Source organism: Bubalus kerabau, chromosome 21 (assembly GCF_029407905.1).
Source record: "Bubalus kerabau isolate K-KA32 ecotype Philippines breed swamp buffalo chromosome 21, PCC_UOA_SB_1v2, whole genome shotgun sequence".
Taxonomy (NCBI): Eukaryota; Metazoa; Chordata; class Mammalia; order Artiodactyla; family Bovidae; genus Bubalus; species Bubalus kerabau.
This window is the reverse complement of record NC_073644.1, coordinates 10,612,749-10,639,438: the sequence shown is the minus strand read 5'-3', so window position 1 is coordinate 10,639,438 and position 26,690 is coordinate 10,612,749. Positions and strand designations below refer to the sequence as shown.

Sequence of the window (26,690 nt, the reverse complement as noted above, 5' to 3'; positions counted from 1 at the left end):
TAAGATGTAACAAACTCCCCAGGGTGTGCCCTCTCCATGCTTCCATCTCACCTGCTACAACTAACCATCTAGAGCTTTATCTTTCATCATGAGCATCACCAGCGCCTGATTCCTAATGAGGAGATACAGAGTCTGAAAGCCATGACTGTTTGGGTACTGTGGTCTAATGCAGACAAACAAAATATTTACAAATCTAAGAAGACAGGGACATCCCTGGTAGTCTGGTGACTAAGAATCTGCCTTCCAATAGAGGGACTGTGGGTTCAATCCCTAGTCAGGGAACTAAGGGCCCACAACTAAGACCCAACGCTGTCAAATAAGTATTTTTAGAAAATCTAAGAAGACATAATTTTGTTTGTGGTTTTCAGAATGTTTCCCAGAGCTCTGAAAAATCAACCTAATCCTTACTAGAAGGAGAAGTTCAAGGCAAATTTCTTCATAGGATGAGATGAGAAATCAGATGTGTTGAGTGCTAAGCAGGTTTCTGGACACACACCCTCAAACTCATCTCAGAGTCCTCAGACTAAACACAAGCTCAATGTGTATCCACTGCAGAATAAAACTGCACTACATTATATGAAAACCTGATAGTAAATTTTCAATCAACTTGTTTATTGCCCTCAATCTAGTCTTTTTTTTTTCAAACTTCCTCCTGCATAAACTTATGTGCCATTCAATTTTTTCTATAATATTTCTGTCATAAATCAAATCTCTAATTTATAACTCTCATAATAAATCTCATATACTATATAGGAACGCCCCACTCTCTTGGAAAAGTGTTTCTATGCATTCGTTTAAAATCTTTAGAGAAGAATTACAGCAAATGAAATTCTCCTTCTCCTTAAGATGGCATCTTAAGGATGATCAGCTGATATGTATTCTTGTAATTACTTTGCAGGCAATTAATGTGACTAGATAGTAAATTTGTTAAAATGCTTCAGATACTAGTTCTGCAGATCTCAGCTTGAACTGGGCACACCCTACTTCATGATCCTTAATAGTTCTTTGATTGCTAAAACTTTCTATAAATACATTCAAAATGGAAACAAAGGTGTATCAATATGTAACTCATTTATATTAACAGAGAAGGAAATGGCATCCCACTCCAATATTCTTGCCTGGGAAATCCCATGGACAGAGGAGCCTGGCAGGCTACAGTTCATGGGGTCATAAAAGAGTTGGACACAACTTAGCAACTAAACAAATTTATATTAACATTATATTTAAAAATTTATACCTAAACTCTTGAAAATAGCAATGAAAAATTTATAGCTCAAAAACTAAATATATCTACTTTTATTTTTATAATATTGTCCCATTCCTCTTTTTGAGCACCATTAATACATTTTTTTCACATATTCTCTACTGTTTCAACTTTGATTATCCCATGTTAATATTTACCATTTTATTAGCTGCCACAGATTGCTTACAAATTCCACAGCTACTCAAATGCAGTCTGCTGACAGAGTTCAACTAAATTTTACTGTTGTAGAAAATTAATATCACAGCTGTATAAAATTAGATCCCAGTAGGTAATTAGAATACAAGAGAAATAAAATGTATGCAACAGGAATAAATAAATGGTACATCAACCAAAATAATAGAAGACTATTTTTGGTCTAGAAAATTTATGAAATGGGTATTAAAAAACATAATTCTGTATGAATCAAATTAAACCATCTTTAAAGCAAATTAAAGTATTAGAAGGATACTGTGTTTGATTTTTTTTTTTTCCAGCATGAGAATGTGGCTGCTAACTCATCAGTTTCTCATAACTGGAGGAGGGTACTACATAGGATTAAATAATATGCATTTTTCCATTCAAAATTTTCTAATCTTTAAAGAGATAGTTGTGGAAGGCCCAGAGATTTGGATTCTGCCAGTGCGGGAAGGAAGGGATTCCAAAGATAAAGGGCATCCATCACAAACATCCAAGTCCCAGGAGCTCTCCATCAGGAAATGAACAGCCGTGTGCCACTTCTCAGAGACAGAGACAGAGGGAGAGGGAGTGTCTGTGAGATAACCATTGGCACGAGCCTCTAGAGTCCAGGTGTTTTGGTTCCCAAAATCTTCAAAGAAGTCTATGTCCCTCAGATGTTAAATGCATTAAAAGGCTGAGAACCTAAAAAAAAAAAAAAAAAGAATATTTAAGTATCTACTTATGAAATAAGCCAAAAAGGTCCATCGTTTTGGGGGTGAAAGTGCCATTATGAATAACAAAAAATATGAATGTATATTAAAGAAAGGAGAACAAGACAGGGAAGGACAAAGGGAAAAGAAAGGTTTTTCAAATTAAAATTAGAGCAGCAGAATCTTTTTTATAATTTAGTAAGCTTGGAAGGTAAAGTAAACCTCAAATCCACAAAATAAAGCAGCAGAAAAGAGAGTGAAGATGGAAAAGACTGGGAAATTGTCAGAACAGTACTAGAACATGTAAATAATAGAAGGTTAGAAAAAGAACAAAGGTGGGAGAGAGAGCAGAGAAAAATGGTGGGAGGGAAATAATTAACAAAAATTATAATAATAATTCAGAAGTATTTCCCAGAAATGAGACACCTTTGTTCCTTGATTGAAAAAAAATCTCATAAAGCCTTTGGAAAAATACTCACACTGAGACTCATGAACCTCATAACAAAGGATCGATGGCAGGTGTTACTGCAAACGCTTTGCTGCTCCTCAGTAGCCAGCTGTGAAGACTGAACTGGTGGGCTGCGTGTGTGTACCACAGAATACCCTGCTCTCAGTGTTAATCCTGTGTTATACACACACGAATGTAATACACTATGAGACTGTGCTATCATGAATCAACACATTTAACACATGATCCTATTGACAGAAACTATTACAACTGCCATTATACACTTGAGGGACAGAAGAGTCAAGGAACAGAGCGAGAACTCAAACCCACGTCCTCTTCCGTCAGAGCTAACACGATCAACCATCGCACAACACAGGATCCTCAGGGCATGAACCAAGAGAGATTCACAATGAATTAAAAAGCTGAAGATAGTAGAGGAAATTTATGAAAATGTAAAAACAACTTGTAAGAAAATACTTTAATAATGTGATAAAGAAAGACTTATTTCAAGACACAAAACCAGAAACCACAAACACTTGACTACAAAATTTAAACACTTAATTGTAGCAAAAAGAAATTAAACAAGATGCAATTTTTTATCCTTCAAGTTGGCAAAATTTTTTAATCTAATAATCCGGATCTATCTAACATTAGGATAAAAAGTATTTTAATACCCTCTAGGTGGGAATGTAAATTAGTGTAATGCAAATTGACAGTTTATATCAGAAACATGGTGGCATGAAACCTTTAAAATTTTCCTTTTTTGATAATTGAAGATGAAAAATTACACGTTATATTTAATCATTTTATGTAATCTTAAAGAATTTCAGTAGCAAGTACAAATACCTCCCAGAGAAAAAGTCAAGAGAATAATAATCCCTGATCCCCTGGAGGAGGGCACGGCAACCCACTCCAGTGTTCTTGCCTGGAGGCTGGCGGGCTGCAGTCCGTGGGGTCACACAGAATCAGACACGACTGAGCACAAGGCACGGGAGGGGAAGTTTAGGAAGAACTGAAATAGAGTCTCTGTTGAGTGGAGTGAACAGGTCTATTCCAGCAAGTTTTTAATTTAAGCCACAAAGTTGATTTCTGTTTTTTGTTTTGTTTACATCAACAATGTCTAGGGGCAGAATTCAAATGAATGTTGAGAAAATGATTAATTATTTCTCTCTTTTCTTCTCATACTCATTGTTGCCAAAATCAAACAGCATTTATTAAGCGTAAGTTCAGCTCGGATTGAGGTATATTATTTTTGTGATAAGTATTAAATCACATCAGTTATCAACTGTCTGTAAAGACATGATTGAGGTAAGAAAAATTCACCATTTCATTTCCAATTAGACTAGGAACTGTTTGTAGAGGAGATGAAGAAATCTTCAAGATGACTGAATGAGAACAATATTCAAAGCCTGTCATAATGAGGACAGCACACTGCGATGATGGAGAAAGTATAGACACTGAATAGGAAGTCAAACAAAAGTGTGGACCCACTCAGCATAGAAAGAAGGGGGGAAACTAACATTTATTAGGCACCTACCACCCCAGGTGTCTTCCTGTATGTTGTTTTGTTTGAAAGTATGTGTGTGAGTTCAGTCATGTCCAACTCTTTGTGATCGCATGACCCCAGCCAGGCTCCTCTGTCCATGGAATTTTCCAGGCAGGAATACTGGAGTGGGTTGCCATTTCCTCCTCCAGGGGATCGTCCCGACCCAGGGATCTAACCTGGGTCTCCTGCATTGCAGACAGATTCTTTTCCCATTGTGCCACCTGGGAAGCCCATGTTGTTTGTTTAACCCTCAAAATGCCTTAGGAAAGGGACTTCCCCGGTGATCCAGTGGTTAAGACTCTGTGCTTCCACTGCAGGGGGCAAGGGTTGGGGTTCGATCCCTGGTTGGGGAACGAAGATCGTGCATGCCACATGCCGTAACCCCCCCCCAAAAAAAGATACGTTAGGAAAGTGTGTTCTGTCTGTGCAAGAAAATGAGGCTCCAAAAGGGATAGTAGGGCTGGATTTGAACTCAGGGCTGTATGTTTCCGTTGAGGGGACGGCGGGTCTGCACAGTCTGGAGCAGGGGTCACTGTGATGGCTGGACTGACGTGTACAGCCCTGGAACCAAGCCCGTGGGTCACGCTGGCATCCTGCCTTGCTCCCAGACCACACTGGCTGCACAGACCCTGCCCTGGATGTCTGCTGCTGCCTGTCCCTGTCTAATGAGCATCCCAAAGCAGCTGGTGGACCCCAGAAACTCAGGGACCGTGGTTTCCACTACTTTGTCTTCCCTGTGGAATCTTGAACTGTTTTAGTAGCTGCTTGGCAAATGTTTCTTAAATGACTGAAGTTTTACACCAAGGTTCCAGGGTCAAAACCTGGAATGCGTGGGCAAAGACGCTTCTATCTTCACAACTCCAACCTTGGCCTTCAGGCCACAGGTAATGTGAATTAAAGGTGTGCTCTCACACTGCTCTCTTTCAGATATTTCTATTTTTTTTTTAAGTAACAGGGTAAAACCAAGGCCAGTAACACGTCTTAACGTTAGGGCTTCCAATTGGTTTTTGCTCATGAATGCCAGTCTCGCCTCCTATAAGAACTATTATCATCCAGCAAGTCAATGGTGAGATAAGGAAGCAAACTGTATAATTTTAAGCGAAGTTTCCAGTATCAGGTCAGTGTATCCTAACCCTGTCATACAAGCACCATGGAAAAAGGCCACCTCCTTAGGGAAGTCTTCACTGACTGCCCCTATGGTGGCCCTACTGGAGGAGGGCCCTCATGGCATGTTTCTTGCTATGATGACAGACTTGTTATTGTCTAGTCGCTAAGTCATGCCTGACTCTGCGGCCCTATGGACTGTAGCCCACCAGGTTCCTCTGTCCATGGGATTCTCTAGGCAAGAATACTGGAGTGGGCTGCCAACTCCTTCTCCAGGGGATCTTCCCATCCCAGGGATGGAACCTACATCTCCGACAGTGGCAGGCAGACTCTTTACCACTGAGCCACCGGGGACGATGCATTTAACATGTATGAATTTAATTGATACACACTGATGTCAGACTCAAAAAGCCATATTATACCATTGCTGTCATACAGACCGTGCAGAGAAGGGAACCGACAAACCCAGACACCAGTAGTCTCTCAAAGGCAGTTACAGCTGGTCACGCGGGGCCAGCTCCCTAGCCCCTACTCCTGACCTCGCCTCTGGTGGCTCCATCTTCCCCCCTACACCCGGCTTCCCTTTCCTCACTGCATCTTCACGGTCCGACAGGAAAGAGAAGACACACTCAGCTGAGGTTTTATGGGAATGTAACGACGGGACCCACACATGAGCTGTGGATCCAGGTACTGAGCCGATGAGGACGTGTGAGTGACGGGCAGGAGCAAGGCAGCCCGCCACCCTCGGGCCTGAAGGTGCAGAGAGAGGAGACGGGGTTTCTGGAGCCGGAGAGGCAGGGGAGGGAGTGGGAAGATCTGGAGGCTGGGAGACGCGCAGGCTGACAGGGGCGGTGGGGCCCTCTCCGCCCTGCCCTGCTCTGAGGCTCACCCAGAGAACCAGGCTAACAGTGCCCCTAAAAGGGTAGTTATCTAGAACGGAAGGCTCCGCTCTCACGATTTTTCTTAATGTTAGGAGATTCTGCAACTTTAATTAGCTTTTTATTATTACCCGATGTATCCGCATTTCCTCCCCAGATCTCAACAAAGATAGGGTGCCGAGTCGTCAGACACACCAGACGATGATGAGACTGGCTTTAAGCGCGTAAACTTGCAAAGGACAGCCCCACCTGGGAGTGAGCAGATTTTGCTCTTTCTGTGTTAACAGACCGTCTTCCCTGGGTTTCTCGCCACAGAGACCAGAAAACGTATAAACCAGACTCAGTACGTTTCTTGCTTTGTGTGACACAGAAGCTCCAAGAGCACAGCACACCACCTCTATTCCATCTTCTCTGCACACTGAGCTCATCCATCAGATACTCATCCTCACGTGGGAAGAACAATACTGACTCATTTAGAACACACACCTGGGAAGTCCACAAGAGGCCCCAGAACGCATCCTTTCTCCTGATGTTAGCATTCCACTAGTTTTCCAGTAATTACCTTTGGATTTTGCATTAAACAAAGTTCTCACTGCAGGGGTACATCTGTGCTATATAATCGTAGATATAATTTTTTTAAATAAATTTTCTGTAAGAGTTAGCTTTTAGACCACTCTAGATTCATGGGGTCGCAAAGAGTCGGACACGACTGAGCGACTGAACTGAACTGAATAACCATGGAGGTTTATCATTTGGGTTAATAACCGCATCATGAAGTGGGTACCATTACTCACAAACCCGGGGTACTGAAACGCTATCCCCCTGTGTATTTTTTCCTGATAATTGACACTGGTTAGGATAAAATGAAGTTGACTGCTCAAAAAGGTTTTAAGGAGTGTGTCATTCATTCCTGTATGCTGAAAAGGGACCATCAAAGAAAAGAAAGCGTTTACAGGTTCTCCACCAAAAGCAGCTTTTGGTCGTGGGGGGGGGGGGGGGGGGGGGGTGGGGGGGTGGGGGTGGGGGGGGGGGCGGTGCGGGGAGGATTCTGTGCTTTTGTTCCAGATATTGAAGGACAGTAGAAGTCTGAGATCCCTGGAAAGTTCTCCCTAGCTCTCCGGCATCCAGAATTTCTGATACCACCCGGGTCCAAAACTGGGCCCTGAAGACCACATCCTAGCCACCCCCCAGGAACCAGCCGCTGGGCACTCGCTGCCCCCTTGGAGCCAGCCCCTGGTGCCCAGCCAGCCCCCCAGTACCGAGCCAGCCCCCCGGTACAGCTCTCCTTCTGTGCCCCTCCAGGTCACGGGTTCGGGCCCTCAAAGATGTCACGTGCGCAGACCTTCCCCAGCTACGCCTCGGAGCAGAGCGAGGAGACGCAACCGGCCCTGTCGCGCTCCAGCAGCTACGGCTTCAGCTACAGCTCCAGCCTCATCCAGTGACACCCAGGGCGAGGCTGAGACCAGAGAGACCGTCTGTCCGGACCGCCTGCCTGCCTGCGGGGCGCGCGCCCTCTGCCTCCCGGAGGACCAACTGCAGGGAACATTGACCTGGGTCGGGTCTGGCCCCAGTCCCGGTAGAAGGTTCAAAACTGGAGTTCTGCTTCCTTGATTCTGTGGCTAAGTCCTTTATTTATTGAGTTTCTTGGGGTGGGGGTGGGGGTGGGGGGGGTCGGTGTTTTACAAAAATAGAATCCAAATCGTCTGAACAGTCATTTAAATAAAATTCTTTGGGTCTGACAGCAGCAGGAACCTGGGCAGGGTGAGAAGTTGCCAAGCTGGACTGGACCGGACCTGTGTGAGGGCATTACCCCTGGCATTATTACTCTGGGCTCAGTCCCCCCACCTGATGAGAGGTCTGTCTTTGGGCAGAAAGATGACCCGCCACAAGCGGTGTGGCTCGGAGAGTTTCAACAGGGACAAATTCAGTAAGCTCTACAAATGGTACCACAACTCTCCATATAAGTAAGCCCAGTGACAATTAAGGGAACACGAAATTTAGAACACTATTACCCAAGGGCCTTGTAGCTCTATTCTGTGTGTGTGCTGTGTGTGTGCGTGTGTGTCTGTAGACAAATACAGATATGGATATTGCTGTATCCATCTATATCTAACACGTATATATCCATGTGTGCCGAGAGTGACAGGATATGCTCACTTAAATTGTTGAAAACTGTAATTTGGTGCATTAAAATTAAGATTGTTATGTTGAATAACTATTTTTAAAATAGTCCTGTAAAAAAAAAAAAAAGGCTTCTTATTAGCAAAGTATTTATGTATTCACATCTGCCCCTATGACAAACGGAGGCGACAATGTGAGAACGGGAAACTACTCTGGAAGCGAAGGGACCAGTCTGGCTGTCCTGCTCATCATGTCACAGCCCTGTCTTTCCGTTTAAGTACCCCTTGTTGTTGATGATGTTTCTCCCTTGGGCCCCCTCTGAGCTACATGGGAAGATAGGGTGTGATCCCCAATCAGCTTCCATTTAACCTGGAGGAAAAGAAGGACTCTAAATGACAATCTGATTAAGGGATAAAAATACACTTTAAAAGAACTCAGACATTTTGCAGTCAAGAGAAGAAGAGCATGGAAAGGATGGTAGGTATCATTCTTAAGTGTCAGAGATGCTATTCTCAGAGAGCCATCAGGGGCTTGTAATTACTACATAACCAGAATTGGCTGGGTTTTACTCTCATTTGACTGGATATGGGTTGGCTGGGATTATAAGAGAAAATGTATCCAACAACAACAAAAAGTTTTTTCATCCCTGAGACTAATGACAGACCTATAAGGTTTAAAAGGAAGTGGTGATTCCCACGTGAACTGGGGAAGTTTGGCTAATTCAAGTCAACATAGATATTTTTTTCTAGTTTGGAGTTTACTTAAGTAAAAATAAAAATCATTCTGCCTGAATTGTCTGATGCCACATGCCTAAGATGGTCCGCTCCCAACACTCCAAGGTGGATTTAAAGAACCATGATCCTAGTTTTGTAAGATGAAAACCTGATGTTTTTTTCAATATCAAAATTGTTTAAGCTTTCAGAGTTAGTCTGTTGAAAGGGTACCTGATTTGCTGACCTGTGATAAGACTTTTTCATCCATGGCCATAGCTTGAATGCAGATTGACAGTTCATTATAGACAGTTACTACTAGATAAAAGCAGTATCCAGTCCCTCCTTGATAAATTTCACACTTATAGCCACTACCTAGACTCTCCACATCTCTCAGATGAGTTTGAAAATGCCATCAAGATGCTAATCATAAGAGTTAATGTGGCTGTGAAAAATAATTATCCTAAGCTTTCAGGGGTAAAAAGAAAATTACTCACACGCTCTGTGCTGTGACTTTTGCTGACACAGCAGAAGAGCAGGAGACTGGTTGCTGATGTTCATACAGCCTTCCCTGAAGTCCCAGCTTCCAGGGTTGAACACCTCCTAATTACTTGAGCACGTGGCATTTGCATTGGAAATGCCGTTAAAGAAACACATCAGAGCGACTCCTGGCTGAGACCATTTGAGCCCAGCTCCTGGTGGTGCCGCGTTCACAGCAAGCCTCCTGCGGCTCACTCGGTTGAGCTGTTGCCTAGAGACCACAAGTTTCTACAAGGGACTTAGAGGGAGAGACCCTCAGAGGTCCTGGTTTACGTCTCAGCTTTATTAATGTGCCAGCAGTACAGAAAGCAGGTCTGGGGAGGCGGGCGGGAGGGATTCTGCTGATCAGATGAGTCTGCTCTTGTGTCTGTTTGGCGGGAGACATGATACCTGCATGAAGTAGTTTCCAGAACACCATTTGCTTGTGATCATTACCAGTGAGTGTAACTGAGGGGGGGTCACAAAGATCAGGCATAACCTTGGGCCAGTTCATTCAGAGAATCATGTCATAAAGAGTCAGTGAGAGAGAAATTTCCTTCCTGTGTCGTTAACTCAATCTCATCACAATGAGAATAATGCTATAAAAGATTTCATGGTAAATTTTTGGAGACTTATTCTAGCCTACTCCTCTAGCTATACTTAAAATTGTAGCTAAGTCAAAACTGTTAAATGAACAGATAGAACAATTTATATTAACCTAATATACTTGGCATAAGGCAATGCACATTGTAATCAACATGACAAGCAGATAAATGTTCTACACAAACCAAAGATGAAAAGTTACTGAACCAGTCTGCTGGAACTTCGTAAAGCCAGAACCATAGCAGTCAGAAGAGGGGTCATAGGCGTGTATCCAGCTCACTCGAGGTTGTAGGTTTTTGACTGAAGATGCCTCTACATTTTGCATTTCTCTCCCTTCAGAAACTATCTTCTTCTTAATATACATGTGACTTTTTCATCGTGAGGTAGTGACAGTTACGAACCAAAAACATCTTTTGACTCCTGAAACTCAGATGGCTTTCCATCCAGATTTAGACAGGTGGGTGAAGGTGGTCAGAAGTCCCACATTGGGTTGGAAGAAACCCATGGTCAAGGAACCCAACACAAGTCACAAAGGCTCTTCTGAGCACAGAGAAAGCCTGGAAGACACACATATTTCATGGAAAGATTATCTGAAGGGATTTATTTTTTTATGTCCCTGTTTTTTCTTCTGATAATATTAATTGCTGTACACACGACCAAGCCATGAGGTTATATTTATTCAGAAAAGTACAAAATAACTGTGACCCGATGGTTTTCTATCCTGGTGGGAGGGAAAAGAAAACATTTCTTTCACTTATTCATCAAATGATACTAGGCACTCAGAAATAAATTGTTTATGCAATAAATACTTATGAATGAGTAGGTTTTGGCCACTACCGCCATTTGAACTTAATGAAATAAGAAATACCTATTTACTTATATGTTAGGGAAGATGCTGTTTGATAGAGCATGTGAAATAAAGTGAAATGTATTTATTAAAAGTAAACCTCACCTTTTTCACCAAGTAGTGAAAAAGTGCTAGTCCTTGTATCTTGTATAATTTTCCTCGGTCTTCACTGGGCAATTATGTTTTGAAAATAATTTATCACCTATAAAATGATTAACCACTTATTCTTTTTGTCCAGCATAGAAGCAGTGGACGGATAAATAACTTTACACTGTTAGTAGTTTCTACAAATCCAATTTATTGCATGTGGTATCTTTATAGTAGATATTAAAAACATAAAAATTGATGTCTGCCCCTCATTCTTTGGCCAGAATCTCAGAAAATCAGTAAAAAGCATGAGTACCCTACTCCCTAGATTATTTTAGCCATTTACTAAAATGGACCACTAAAGCTACAGTGAAAAGAAGCTGAGAAAATTATATTCTTGTAAAAAAAATGATAGTCCAGATTTTATTTTTACAACACAGCACAATAAATGTGCAGTCTACATTCAGTGGGGCTGAACTTAGGCCTCTAATACTTTGTGTCTTATAGCAAATATTATACTGAAAACTGCTCAAAGTGAAAATTAGACTTTTTCTCCAAATCGAAGATGACTTTGAATACCTTGGAATTTTAAATTACTTTACCAATCATTAATATACTTTACAATCCCCTGACCTTGGCCTTCTCAAAATAGATAAAAATTTGCCCCTGGACCTGTGTTAATAATTATAGTAGGTGATATGCCACATGAATGCACGTCTAGCCTATGTAATGTGTGGGGTGCAGTGTCCCCTGGAGGCGGGCAGAACAAGATGGCGGGACGAGTCAGGAGAGCACCAGTTCAGACAAAATTACAAAGACTCCAGGGAAGTGTCCAGCATGACCCCAGGACTGCTGTCTTCACATTCTGACCTCAGTTCTATGTCACAGATGTGGCCTTTACTAGTTTCACCTCACACTAAGTATGCAATCGAAAGAAGACGTCGGTTTATCAGGTTTTGAAGTTACCACAGAAAGACAACACGTATCAAATATGCTTCCTTCGGTTTAGTGAAAATTATTGCACACAAAAGAATGTGTATCACAAAACACCCACGGTTAAACGTCTCTTGAGTAACACGAGGATCCATCTCTGTACTGTCAACCTCATTTGAGTTTCAACACGAACGTGTATTAGCCGTGACACTGCTTGGGGGCTAATTAAAAGGTCAACAGCCTCACGTGTGTGTTCCCTATCAGTGTATTGGAAAGAGTCACCCACTTTTGCTCTCTGAAATGACCACAAATCCTCCCTTTCTTACCTGAGAATGTGAATCTTTGTTGTACATTTCTACAACTATTACAACTTAGTGGAGACACAGGATACTTCTTGGGGAAGTATCATTAGATGTTGGATGCCCTTTCTAGATAGATGGAATGCTAGCCAGCTCTGAAAGCAATCACGTAGAAGAACATTTCCACTTTATGCTCTGCTCAGGAGAAAACCCAAACCTGTTGGTATTGTAATTCATGTAAAGGCAAAGAAATGGTCAGGAACAGTTCTGCCTCGTTCCAGGCTTCTAATCCAGGAATGCTTCCTTGGCTCCATGGCGTCTCCCAGTTAGACATGGTGGGAGCTGAGAAATGCTGCGTGGCCTCTAAGTAAATAGGCCCTTGCACGTGTAAGTGTCTCTCCCTGTTTTTCAGATGTTTCTAACTCTTCCTGAACCCATCACCACTAGTTCAATAGAAAGGCTTGATGAGGCAATTCATTAGACTGCTTGTAGGTCATGAGTGATTAGGATAAGTTTTATTACTTTTATATTATCACTGAGTTCTTTGTTGGAAATCCAGATTTACTTATCCTAACGTGATAGTTAAACAAGAAAAATTAAGTAGATGTCTATGTTTTGTTTTCCTACTGGTTCATCATATATATTTATGATTATTGTTTGGGGTCTTTATCACTCTGTCGCACTCTTGTTTCATTATTTATTGCGATTGTCACATCTTTGTTAGATAATAATATCCAGGCTACATTTTTTTCCTGGGAACTCAAAAAGCTTCCATTTTCAACTGAAATTTGGGGAATGGCATTTTTTTACATTAAAATACCTTACATATCAAGTTTTTTCTTACACACTTCAGTAGGCAATTATTTAAATTAACTTTAGATAAGTAAATATGTTAAATTATTAAATAATATGAAAAACACATTTTACTTGTGATTTTCATACACTTTTCTCATTGAAGATTTTAACATCTTGTATACACTTAAAGGAGAGGAAAAATACATTTGTAATCAAAATACACCAACTTTATTCTACTAATTCTACCTAATAAGTTTTTATTTTGCTTTGTTTTCTCTGCCTGCTATTGTGGTTTGAAGAAAAATGACTGGATTTAAATTTTCTAATAGTCATTTTGGTAGGTTTAGTAGCTGACACAGTTAGCTTTTTCAGTCTATGCTCTGATTTTAGGATGGTTTTAAGGAACATAAATTCAACCCTTTTTGTAGACACAGAATTGTGAGTCAAATGGTACAAGGTCTCCATGCTATCTCTGTAGTTGTGTTCATGCTGGAACTTAATTACTATCTTAACACTCAAATGATCCACATAATACTCATAAGAGTTGCTTATTTTCAGGAATCTGACATTTAAAACCTAAATTCAGGAGAAAAAGAAAACTGAGATGATTTAAAGAATTTGTTTTTTTTAAAGTCACTGTAGGATTTCTCTCAAAAAAAATTATGAGAGAGTTTTTATGGTGTTTCAATATCATTAACTATTTCACAGAAGCTCAAAAGTCAGGAAAAGTGAAAATGACAGGGGTATCTTAATATTAAATATGAATTAGAAATTAGTATGATTGATATAGGTTGATAAATAATTTGATTAATAAAATTTAGATTTACATATATATTGCATAATTCAAGGAACAATGCTTTCTTTTATCAAAAATATATATGGCTGTATCAGTGGGCAGAGTGGGGCAAAATGGAGCTCCCACTTTTTGTGACAGCCTGAAAAGAATTTCTTTCCAGTTATGATACAATTATTTTAGTTATAGCAGGCAGATATAAATCATAGCAACGAATCAGTCTACCCCTTGACAATAAATAATGCATGAAAGCCAGTATCATCTTTACTGCAGACGACAGGAGACCTCCTGGGACCTGCAGAGAACCTCTTACTCTCTCCACACACACACATTTTTGACTTTTTACCTACTCTCTGTGTTCCACTACAATGATCTTTTTCTTAGGTCCACACAGAACTATCCCATCTTGTAAATTCCTCACCCCTATGAATCTTCAAACTATATTAAATTATGTGCTATATGTTTCCTTTATGTAAAACTCTTTTAAATTAATTTATATATACTTTGTGAAGTTTTATACTGTACATTGTAAACATATGTCATTTGTCATTGATTCCATTTACTGTTTATGAGCATTTTGGTAAATAACTAGACCCTGGGCCCTTGTTAAGAAATAAAATATCCATTGCAAATTTGCTTCTATTGGAAAATATGTGATTTGACTTGAATCACAATTTATCCCAGATAACAGTTTGGGGACATCTGTACTTAACATTGGGCCACCTTTGGAAAAGGAATGCAAAGAAAGAGCTGTCCCTGGAAACTAAATGTGAATTTCTGGCAGAACAGAAAATATTATTATAATGCGGCAATAATAAAATTAGGAAATTAAATTATTTAAAAATCTGTCTGTGTGATTATTCCCCTTGAAAATACATGAAATGCATAGCTCAAGAATTACCACTTTCTGAATTCATAGTTTCTATATCTCAATTCTTAATAGAGAAAACTTACTAAAATCTTACTCATAATTTTAAGAAATTTACAAAAGATATGACTACCAGGAAGACGTTATAGTTGCACAGTATTAAAATTTCCCCCACCCCACTGTAAAAAAGAAAAAGCAGTTCAAGAATACAACTTTGCATGATCAAGATTTTGAACATCTAAATTGATGGTTTTTACTCACGAAGTATTTGATATTGTTGGAACTGTAATAGTATATGATTTCCTTAATTTTTGTTATTGTGTGATGAGCTGTAACTATGTAATTAAATAGAATTTTGACAATCACATTCTGCTAACCTTTAAAATGTCACTTATTCCTTCACTTACTGGCTTGCTATTTTCAAAATAAAGTAAAAGAAGGCCTTTATTAAATGTAAGGTTACTGAGAATTTATTATGCATTTCCAGTGTTTTCCTAACTCTGGTATAATATAATTTTTATTAGGTTGACTCTGGTTTGACAGAATCATAGAATATTAATGTTGAAAATGACATTGGCAATCAACACATTTACTAGTGAAGCCATATCCAGAATTTTTAAGTGGCTTTCGCAGTGTCAGACTACTAGAAAACAGCTTTCCTCCAGAACTATGTTCATCCTCTAATAAAGAAAGAAAATTATTGAAAACGAGCATTTGGTAGAAAAGGATTGAACATCCAAAGTGAAATGTGTGTGGTCATGACTGTGCTAGACATCAGTGGCTTTCTTTACTACTTTCTCTCTCATGACACAGAATCCTTTGTGACTTGGATTTAGACTTGCAGAATCTGTTTCTCAAACTTAATCTTTAAATATTAGCTGGGCATTTCTTATTTGCTATTACCAAATTAGTTAGGAATATTTTTGTCCTTTTATAGAGTCGGCTTTAGAGAGAGAAAGTGAAGCTTCCATAATATCATAGAAATCAAAATGGGAGAGGAAGCTTGAATTACGAGGTCAGTCCTAGTGCTGAAATGTCCTGCTCCAAGCAGGTCTGGACAAGGTCATGAATTGGAGGAAAGCAATGAAAAATGTATGATTGTTTTCAATTCTGTGCAGCCAGTAGAAGGCTGGAAAACGCTTAGGAGGGTGATGGTGGTGCAAACACTCATTCTTTCTAAATGCTGAATGAAACAGCTTCTTCTGTCTATGACTTCCATGTGCTTTCAGAACAAACTGATGTGAACTTGATGGAGTTTTCTTTCCCTTTCTGTCACTATTAAAATCATGGGGATCATGTTTACTGGGGAAAGTGTATGAAAATTACAAAAGCTTGTATAAGTTTAGAGCCAACATAAGACACTGAATAAATGCAGGTCAGAGGGTACAGCCCAAAAGCAATTACTATGCTATTTTTGTAATGTACCAAAAACCCAAATCTGGTAATTCTCCCAAGACGGAAAAACTGCTATCTTTATTTCCAAGTATTCAAGAAAAATGTTAGACCAATATACCTAATTTTGATATCCATATGGTAATTTTTAAAATCAGTGTTTGAGCAAGAACTAGAGTATTTAAATATTCATGGAAACATGAATTATCCTAATATCTAGGTATTTTAGGAAATCAGGCTTGATTTGTATAATCGCAAAGGCCAGTCAGTGGGTAAGTACTTCCTGAACACTTGCTACCAACAGAACGTGAGTACAGGGCAGCCCCTACCTCTTGGCTCTTGTTCTTGCCTCCTTTGAAATACTCATGATACACATCAGTGCCAGGTGTGAGCTCTGATGGCAAAGCGTGTGGCTTCCACAGAAAACCTGAGATGACTAGAAATAAGGGCACAGGGAAAGGAAGAAGGACCAGCCTCATCAGGCTCCCCAAATCCCTTTCTCAAAACTGTTTCTCTGCATTTCCTCCTCCCCTCCCCTCCCCCTCCTTCCCCTCCTTTTCCACCTTCCTTCTCTTCCTTTGCTATCCTCTCCCCCTCCTCCCCCTCCTTTCCCACCCTCCCCCTCCTCCCCCTCCATCACACCCTCCCCCTCCTCCCCCTCCTCCTCTTCTTCACCCTCCTTTCCCACCTTCCTCCTCCTCCCCTTCCTTTCCCACCCTCCCCCTCCTTTCCCACCCTCCCCCTCCTACCCCTCCATCACACCCTCCCCCTCCTCCCCCTCCTCCCCCTCCTTCACACCCTCCCTCTCCTCCCCTCCTTTCCCACCCTCCCCCTCCTTTCCCACCCTCCCCCTCCCTTCCCACCCTCCCCCTCCTTACCCACCCTCCCCGTCCTCCCCCTGCTTTCCCACCTTCTCCTCCTCCCCCTCCTTTTCCACCCTCTTTTCTTCTCCTTCCTTTCCCACCTTACCCCTCCTCCCCCTCCCTCTTCCCCCGCCTCCTCTTCCTTCTTTTCTATCCCTCTCTCTCTCTCTAAATATTTAGACCCACCTTGTTTTTTAATCACAGGAAATTATTAAGCAACATAGTCTAACATAACTCCAAAATTACTTCTTGCTATCTCAGTCATATAAATTTTGTTAAACCACTTTTTCTAAAATTCCCTATTCCTCCTGATGCAAATATGTACATAAGACAAATACACACTCTCCATCACTTTCTATGTTTGTGTGAATTTTACAGAGACCTGTTCTACATACCTAATACTCTTCTGAATATTTGCAAACTTTGATTATAAGGTAGCTAAAAGAAAAAAAAACCTACTATCTCAAAATTTAATTTTAAGAAACATTAACTGAATCTTCTAAGAGCTGGGTATTCAAAAGAGAATAAGACTTGGATCCTCCTTTAAGGAACTCATTATTTAAGGAAATGGATGCATTTCAAGTCATGAAGTAGGTATATTCAGTTTAGCGCTGTTCAGCTAATGTCCCTTGATCCTTCCTTGTTTCAATATTCATTAAAAAAATGTTTTAAGTACCTTGCTATTTTTGAAGTTTATAGTTTTTTAACAAATACATTTTTATTTCAGAGACCTAAGTAGAGTTTGATATCCAAAATGATAAATATTAGGGCCATTGGGCTCAGTTGCTTCAGTCATGTCTGACTCTGCGAACCCATGGACTGTAGCCTGCCAGGCTCCTCCATCCATGGGATTTTCCCAGCAAGAATCCTGGAGTGGGTTGCAAAGTCTTCCTCCAGGAGATCTTTCCAGCACAGGGACTGAACCCACGTCTCCTGCGTCTCCTGTATTCCAGGTGAATTCTTTACTTCTGAGCCTTCAGGGAAGCCTATTAGGTCCATTAGCCAGAAATAATCCATTTTGCTCACTCTAACTACAGCCACCTCGCTGTCAGGGATATAATCTAAAGTAACAATGCCACAAAGGAGCTATTGTAAATGTTCTGCTCAGCTCCCCAGCCCCATCCCCTTCCTCACCATTGGTCCCTCTTCCTGAATACTGACAGGGAACGACATTCTAAATTTTAAATTGCATGGACCACTGAGGGTTCTAAGGAATGTCACTAAAATAAATCATCATAAATTTAGAAATAGTAAGTGGTAGGACTAGGTATGACACAGGAAAGCTTGTCCACTGCTACTTTTAACACTGTGCACAACTTAGACTTGGGCTGATATTTGATATCTCAGGTAAAATCAACATTGCCTATAGGACAAACTGTTCACTACATACATGAACAAAATGTAGAAATTCCATCCTTTGTGCTACATTTGTCCTTCCCAGCTCTTCAATATAGACATAAGATGTATATTTATCCAAGAGGCACTGTAGCCCCAAAGAGACTTTATATTATGATGTGTGATATTTTAAGCAATAATATTTATATGCTATATTTAACTGAGTGTTTAAGTTGGGCTGATGGGTAGAGGTGGGAGCATTATTTTGAATGAGTCAGAACACTGTGAGCTCTCAAATAATTCAGGTCATTGCTGATGACTCTTGAGTAAAAGACATCATCTTTGTCTTTTTTATTTCCTGTCTAGACACCATCTCTTCCTAAAGCTTAAATGACATGTGATTCTTACAGTAACCACTGGTGGTCATTATTAATGTTGTTCTCTGATCGGGAAGTGATGGTAACGGGACTCGGGCAGTAGTGGGTTGTCTGTTTTTCAGTCTAATAGAAATGTTCAACTTCAGTACCACTCCATTAACATGTAAAGAGAAAGAGGGTAACGTTTTAGAAGAAATTGTTCAGTGATCTATTGAGAAAAATCTTTGCAGTGTTTTGGTTTATGGCCCTATGGAGTGAAGAAGCTATAAGGCAATTGTGATGGGTCTATTGTTCATGTTAAAGTGACCCTTTCACCCATTTATAAAAGCATATAACTAACTAGGACTGTGTAACTCCGGATGTATGGACTTTCTCAGGTTGCCATTCTGTTTTGTTTGCCTTGCTTTCCATTGTGTGTTTCTTGCATGGACACCTAGTGTTCATAGATACACCCCGATCACGCTGTGACTGCCTTCTTTCTTCTTAGCCAGGCATTCTTCTGACTCTCGTTTACTTTTTGTGCAACTAATCTTTAAAATAAATTAATACTTAATACATGTAACCAGGGAAACACTTTCCTGACTCACATTTCATTCATTTTAGTAGAATCCAAAAAAAAAAAAAAAAAATCATTAAGTCTGGTGCCTCAGACAGTGTTCTCTGGGTGGGTGTTACTGCCAGTGCCTCTGACCTAGTTTTTGCTGACTGGTAGACTTGACATGTTACTGTCTTTTTGTGGCTTGAGATAGACTGTCTCTTTACTACATTTTGTTTCTTTTTAATTTATCTTTAATTGGAGGATAATGGCTTAACAATATTGTGTTGGTTTCTGCCATACATCAACATGAATCAGCAATAGGTATACATACGTCCCCTCCCTCTTGAACCTCCCTCCCCTTTTGATTCTTTTTGGACTAAAAATTTAGGAGGCCTGATGTTGATCTGAATAGTCAGGGGAACTGAGTATGACCATATGATCCACACAAACCTTCCGATTATATTCTATGTTTTATTTGTGTTCAATTTTAATATACCATAAAAATTTTTGTCAGCTAGATCTGTAGCTTATGAAAGGAAGCCAGAAATCAGTATAGAACAGAGAGAGCCAGAAGCGTGGACCACCCTACTGAAGCATCACAAGATCAGGACGGAAAAACAGGTCAGAAACCAAGATAGAAGGAAACATACATAGTAAAAGCACTCAGGTAAGGACTTTGGCTTTAATGCCAACATAGAAAGCACTTGGCAATGGCCGTGACGACAATAAGAAAAAGCTGAACAAACTAAAATCTCTTTTTTCTTGAACCTATCAGAAAACTGAGGTTCCAAGGCAAACCTCCACCCCAAAATCTGCAGAGAGAGACACATCCAGAGACCTACAGCAAGCAGCATCTCCTCACACAGAGTGCTGTGGCGGAGAACTAGCTGGACGAACTCCTGGATACAGCTGTGGACTAATATGAGTGTGAGAAACTCATGGGGACCACTGTCTGAGAGGGACCCAAAAGCCACCAAATTCTCACCAAGAGGATCCAAGACCCCCTCACAGATCTAGCCAGGAGAGAACAGGATCAAACTGGGAAATAAGCTGAGAGCCTTCTCTGTAACAAAGACCTACACTCCAAAGGAATATTCACTGGAAGGAAAGATGCCAAAGCTGAAACGCCAATACTCTGACCCCTTGATGCGAAGAGCTGATTCATTAGAAAAGACCTTGATGCTGGGAAAGACTGAAGGCAGGAGGAGAAGAGGATGAGATGGTTAGATATTATCACCACCTCAATGGACATTAATTTGAGGAAACTCCGGGAGACAGTTGAGGACAGGGAAGCCTGGAATGCTGCAGTCCATGGGGGTCGCAGAGTCAGACATGATTTAACGACTGAACAACAACACTCCAGAGGAAAGGACACAATCAGAGCCCAATTCTCAAGCCTACTCCCAGCTCCTGCAGTCTTCCTGTCTCACCTAAGGGAGAGAAATAAACATCATAATCATAATAACCTAGTCAGCAGGTGCCAGGCCATCATGCAAATAGATTGGAAACTCTGCAGCCAGGACCTGGGGTAGAGGGCAAGAGATTCCACTGGGGAGATAGCTGTGAACCTTACAAAGTCACAGGGTGACTGAAAGATGGAGACTTAGTCATACGATGGTAGAAACCCCCTTCCCCACCACGTACCATCGCACCAGCAGGGATCCAGTGTAACCACAGCTGACTGCAGACAACAGAGCTAGGAGGGGGCAATCTCTCTGAGGAGCACCCAGGAGTACTCAGTACATTTTTGTCTTTTTTCTTCTTTGTGAAGCCCCCCAGGAAGGGAAGGAGGACACACTTTGTGACCATGGTTGTGTATTGGTGGGGAGTAAAAGGCAGGTCCAGGTAGAAGCTCAAGTAGAGAACAAGCTGGGATGTGCAGAGGGTCAGGGCAGTGAAGGGGAACCCAGAAGAGACCCAAGTCAGTGCCAGGAACATTCATCCCAGACGGAGCCCCATGTCTCCTGATCCCAGGAGCTCCTGGGTGGGGTGAGGGGTGGGGTGAGAATGAGAGCCCTTGGATGAGAAACACCAGGGCACCCCACCAGTTGCTGGAGGCCCTCATTCTAGACTTGTCAGTACAGGAGGTGGTTCACGCCATCTTTCAAGCAAGCCCCCGTCAATGCCAAGGCCTCCCAACCCTTGTTCAGAATCACGGAGCCCTGAAGTCTCACCTCGAAGGCACAGCCAGCTGTGGGGACCAGGCTCTGGGCCAAAGGACATGCAGGGGCAGGAATGACCACAGCCAAGGTGGGGACATGTACGCACCTGTCCAGAGCATAGAAATCCAGAGCATAGCACATGTCCAGAGCATAGCATCCAGAGCACAGCATCCAGGCCACTGTGAGGGCTCCTGGGGCGTGTTTGCCATGGTTCAGTCCACAGCTGGAGGTGGACAGGACATGCTGCCACTATTCAAAGGAAAACCAGAGCAACTATTTGACTTCAGACAAGGCAGACTTCAGAACAAGGAATGTTACCAGGGATAAAAAGCACATCATATGTGATAAGGTTGTCAATTCTCCAAAAAAAAAATTTGACAGTCCTGAAAGCATATGTTCCTAATAACGAAATATCAAAATCCATGAGGCAAAAGCTGATAAGATGTCTGTGTGACGTTTATAAATTCTTATATGCGAGGTGACATAGGCAAATCCATAGCTATGGTTGGAGACTGCAACCTGCCTCTATCCACATGTGATCCATCAAACGGGGAGAAAATCAGAAAGAGTATGGTGACCTGTACAGCACTATCAGTCAGTTTGATCTACTGATCACTTATAGTATTTTACATCCAACAGCAGAATGTACATTCTTCCCAAGCTCACATGAAATATTCCCCATGGTAGGCCATATTCTGGACCATAAAACACACCTTAATAAATCTAAAAGAAGAGAAATCATATAAATAATGTTTTCAGGCTACAATAAAATTAAATTAGAGTTCCATAAGAGAAATATAGCAGAGAAATCCAAAAATATAGAGAGATTTTAAAAACACAGTTTTGAATAACCCAAGAAGCCTCAAGAGAAATCCAAAACTTTTTAATTTGATAAAAATAAAATTGTAGCTTACCAGAGTGGCTCAGCTGGTAAAGAATCTGCCTGCAATGTAGAGCACCTGGGTTCGATCCCTGGGTCGAAAAGATTCCCTGGAGAAGGAAATGGCTGCCCACTCCAGTGTTCTTGCCTGGAGAATTCCATGGAGCCTCGTGAGCTACAGTCCATGGGCTTTCAAAGAGTCAGACACGACTGAGTGACTAACACACACAGAGAATTTGGGGGATGAAGTGAAATTTATGGCATTATATGCCAAGACTGATGGAGAATGGAATAGCAAGTCACTCCAGTGTTCTTGCCTGGAGAATCCCATAGACAGGGGAGCCTAGTGGGCTGTGGTCCATGGGGTTGCAAAGAATCAGACATGACTGAGTAACTAACACACACAAACACACACACACACACACACACACACACGCCAAGACTGAAAAGGAATAAGAATCTAAAATCAATAACTTAAGCTTACACCTTAGGTAACCAGAGAAAAAAGAACAAAATAAACCTAAAGCAAGCAGAATAAAGAAAATAATTTTAAAAACAGAGCAGAAATCAATGCAATTGAAAATAATAGAAAAAAAAATCAATCGAACCAAAATTTGATTCTTTAAAAAGATAAGAAAAATAAGACATACAATAGAGGGGGGCAAAGACAAACTAGAACTTGCTAGACCTTCTCCAACTGTTCATCAACATTGCCCAAAATGACCTACAGAGAGCAATATCCAGTGGCCCACATCTCATTAAAGCTCTGTTTAGGCCAATTCTAACCCATAACCACATTAAAAGAGAAGATTCTGGGATATAGGAGTTCCTCAGTTAAACCAACTGACAAAACACAATTGGGCACACAGTGTCTCTGGATTTTTTTGCCTCAATTGTCAATTGGGATAATAATATTTATCTTGCCTACATCTTAGAGTTGTTTAAAAATTAAATGGAATAACGTAAGAAAATGCTTTGAGAATGACAGTGCACAGCAAAAGAATATAATGATATTTTTGTCAATAAACCAAATTTATAATAGCTTGCTATTCATTAGCCATTGAAATGATGATCAAACAGACATCCAAGATTATAAAAAGGCTCGAAGAAGTTTGTATGTCTCTACAAACTACTGAGCCATTATAGCTCTTTGTCCTTTTACCACGTGAGCTAAAAAAAATTCAAATTTGCTTCTGAAGATCTTCATTAGAAATGATAAAATTTTAAAGTAAGATAAATTAGCTCAACTGAAGCCACATCAAAAACTGTAGCAAGAAATTTTAATAATATTGAGAGTAAATTGGAGAGTTCAGTCTTATTCAGTCATGAGATTAAAGGGTAATGGTCTTATTCACTGTATTTTTTAATATCTGGAATATTAACAAATACAGTCCATGGTATTCTGTAGGCCAGAACACTGAAATGGGTAGCCTTTCCCTTCTCCAGGGGATCTTCCCAACACAGGGATCAAACCGAAGTCTCCAGCATTGCAGGCAGATTCTTTACCAGCTGAGCCACAAGGGAAGCCCAAGAATACTGGCGTGTGTAGCCTATCTCTTCTCCAGAGGATCTTCCTGACACAGGAATTTAACCGGGGTCTCCTGCATTACAGGCAGATTCTGTACCAACTGAGCTACCAATGCTATGCTATGCTAAGTCACTTCAGTCGTGTCCGACTCTGTGTGACCCCATAGACAGTAGCCCACCAGGCTCCCCCGTCCCTGGGATTCTCCAGGCAAGAACACTGGAGTGGGTTGCCATTTCCTTCTCCAATGCATGAAAGTGAAAAGTGAAAGTGAAGTTGCTCAGTCGTGTCCAACTCTTAGCGACCCCATGGACTGCAGCCTACCAGGCTCCTCCATCCATGGGATTTTCCAGGCAAGAGTACTGGAGTGGGGTGCCATTGCCTTCTCCAAGGAAGCCCTTAAAGGATAATGGTCTTATTCACTATAAGCATTTTTAAATATCTGGAATAAATGCTGTTATGAATAAATGATTAAATAAGAAGAAGATCATCTTAAGACTGAATTTGCAGAAAAATACAGAATCAGTTGAGATCAAATTTTGGAGTGGGTAAAGAAAGTTATCATAGCTCAAAGTGGTTTCCTGCTTGTGGACCCCTGGAGTTGCCACTTATTTTCTGTTTTCCAAACTTATTCCATCAACATCCTGGAACTGCTATGAGTCACCCGTATCACTCAAATAAATTAATTGCTTTTTGTGGTTGTTGTGTTTTTTTTTTTCCTATAACACAGTCAGCATCTGCTTCTAATGCTTAAAACCAATACCCTCAACTTTTACAGACACAAACCCAAACATAACAGCCTTCTTATCGTGCCATGTTCTGGGTACTGATTAAAAACATGTAATCTGCCACCTCAAATCCTTTTATTTTTAATATAAATTTATTTATTTTAATTGGAGGCTAATTACTTTACCATATTGTATTGGTTTTGCCATACATTAACATGAATCCGCCACGGGTGTACACATGTTCCCCATCCTAATCCCTCCTCCCACCTCCCTCCCTGTACCATCCCTCTGGGTCATCCCAGTGCACTGCCCCGAGCATCCTATATCAGGCATCGAACCTGGACTGGCGATTCGTTTCACATATGATAATATACACGTTTCAATACCATTCTCCCAAATCATTCCACCCTGGCCCTCTCCCACAGAGTCCAAAAGACTGTTCTATACATCTATGTCTCTTTTGCTGTCTCGCATACAGGGTTATTGTTACCATCTTTCTAAATTCCATGTATATGCTTTAGTATACTGTATTGGTGTTTTTCTTTCTGGCTTACTTCATTCTGTATAATAGGCTCCAGTTTCATCCACCTCATTAGAACTGATTCAAATGTATTCTTTTTAATGGCTGAGTAATACTCCATTGTGTATATGTACCACAGCTTTCTTAGCCATTCATCTGCTGATGGACATCTAGGTTGCTTCCATGTCCTGGCTATTATAAACAGTGCTGCGATGAACATTGGGGTACACGTGTCTCTTTCAATTCTGGTTTCCTCGGTGTGTATGCCCAGCAGTGGGACTGCTGGATCATAAGGCAGTTCTATTTCCAGTTTTTTAAGGAATCTCCACACTGTTCTCCATAGTGGCTGTACTAGTTTGCATTCCCACCAACAGTGTAAGAGGGTTCCCTTTTCTCCACACCCTCTCCAGCATTTATTGCTTGTAGACTTTTGGATAGCAGCCCAACTGGGAAATTTTGTAGAATCAATTCCAGCTTGTATGGTCCTCTCTCCACTATTTTCCTGGATGAAGAGAGATGTCGGGATGACAGTTATGCAGTCATAACTTGTGCTTATAACCACTGCTTATCAGTCCAGGTCAAGGTTCTGGTCTAGGAAGACGAGATTGTCTAAATATCCACTGTGTCTCAGAGGATCTGAAGAGAGCCTTTAGACCATGGGTGAAGAGTCTGAGATAAAGTTATGGTAAATACCAAAACAGTAAACTAGGAAAAGGGACAACTATTAATGCTAGACAGAAAAAAAGATATTAACTCTGGAGAGAATGAACAATCATTTTTACCGTGGTATTCAACTAAGAAGAGCATTGGCAAGATCATGAAAAAATAAACAACAAATATTGAAATAATCAAAACTTTAATGTAAATATTTTGGAAGGATGGATACATTACAAAGGTGTGTGTGTGTGTGTGTGGTGAGTTTGTAGGAAAGACGATATTGAAATCAATAAAGAATGTCTAAAATGGAAAAACATCAATGGCACCCCACTCCGGTACTTTTGCCTGAAAAATCCCATGGACGGAGGAGCCTGGTGGGCTGCAGTCCATGGGGTCACTAGAGTCGGACACGACTGAGCGACTTCACTTTCACTTTTCACTTTCCTGCATTGGAGAAGGAAATGGCAACTCACTCCAGTGTTCTTGCCTGGAGAATCCCAGGGATGGGGGAGCCTGGTGGGCTGCTGTCTATGGGGTCGCACAGAGTCAGACACGACTGAAGCAACTTAGCAGCAGCAGCAGCAGCAGCAGTGATATATGTACACGATTCAGAAAAGCAGAGGAACTTCCCTGGTGGCACAGTGGCTACGACTCCGTGCTCCCAGCGCAGGGCGTCGGGTCCAGTCCCTGGTCAAGGAACTCAGGTCCCACGTGCTGCGACCAACACCTGGTGCAGCCAAACAAACTCTTTTAACAGCAGAAAAATAAATAATCAGAAGTGACATTTTTTGTCTCAATGGAGGTAAAATCAGAAGGACAGGTTTTTTGTTTGTTTGTTTTTTGCCAAAATGACCCTTGTACAGCACACTTCAACTCTTTGAACTACATGCACTTACAAAACACACTAAATGCGGCATTGAGAGAAGCTACAAAGTGTCACTCATTTGATTTTTTTTTTCTGCATTTAATCTTCATGTTAATATTATCAGGAATTCTCCCCTAATATTCTTTGATAAGTGAAACTAATGATAG

At 41.0% G+C, this 26,690-nt stretch overlaps 1 protein-coding gene across 1 annotated transcript in view; it reads left to right on the top strand.

The window, feature by feature from the left end:
* Positions 1 to 7,640, top strand: part of DOK6 (docking protein 6) — a 413,808-nt gene extending 406,168 nt beyond the window's left edge. Inside the window, exon 8 of the mRNA XM_055559154.1 lies at positions 7,409 to 7,640. Within this exon, the coding sequence (XP_055415129.1) occupies positions 7,409 to 7,548 (140 nt within the window). The 3' untranslated portion in view covers positions 7,549 to 7,640. The remainder of the gene's footprint in view (positions 1 to 7,408) is intronic.
* The last annotated feature ends 19,050 nt before the right edge of the window (positions 7,641 to 26,690 follow it).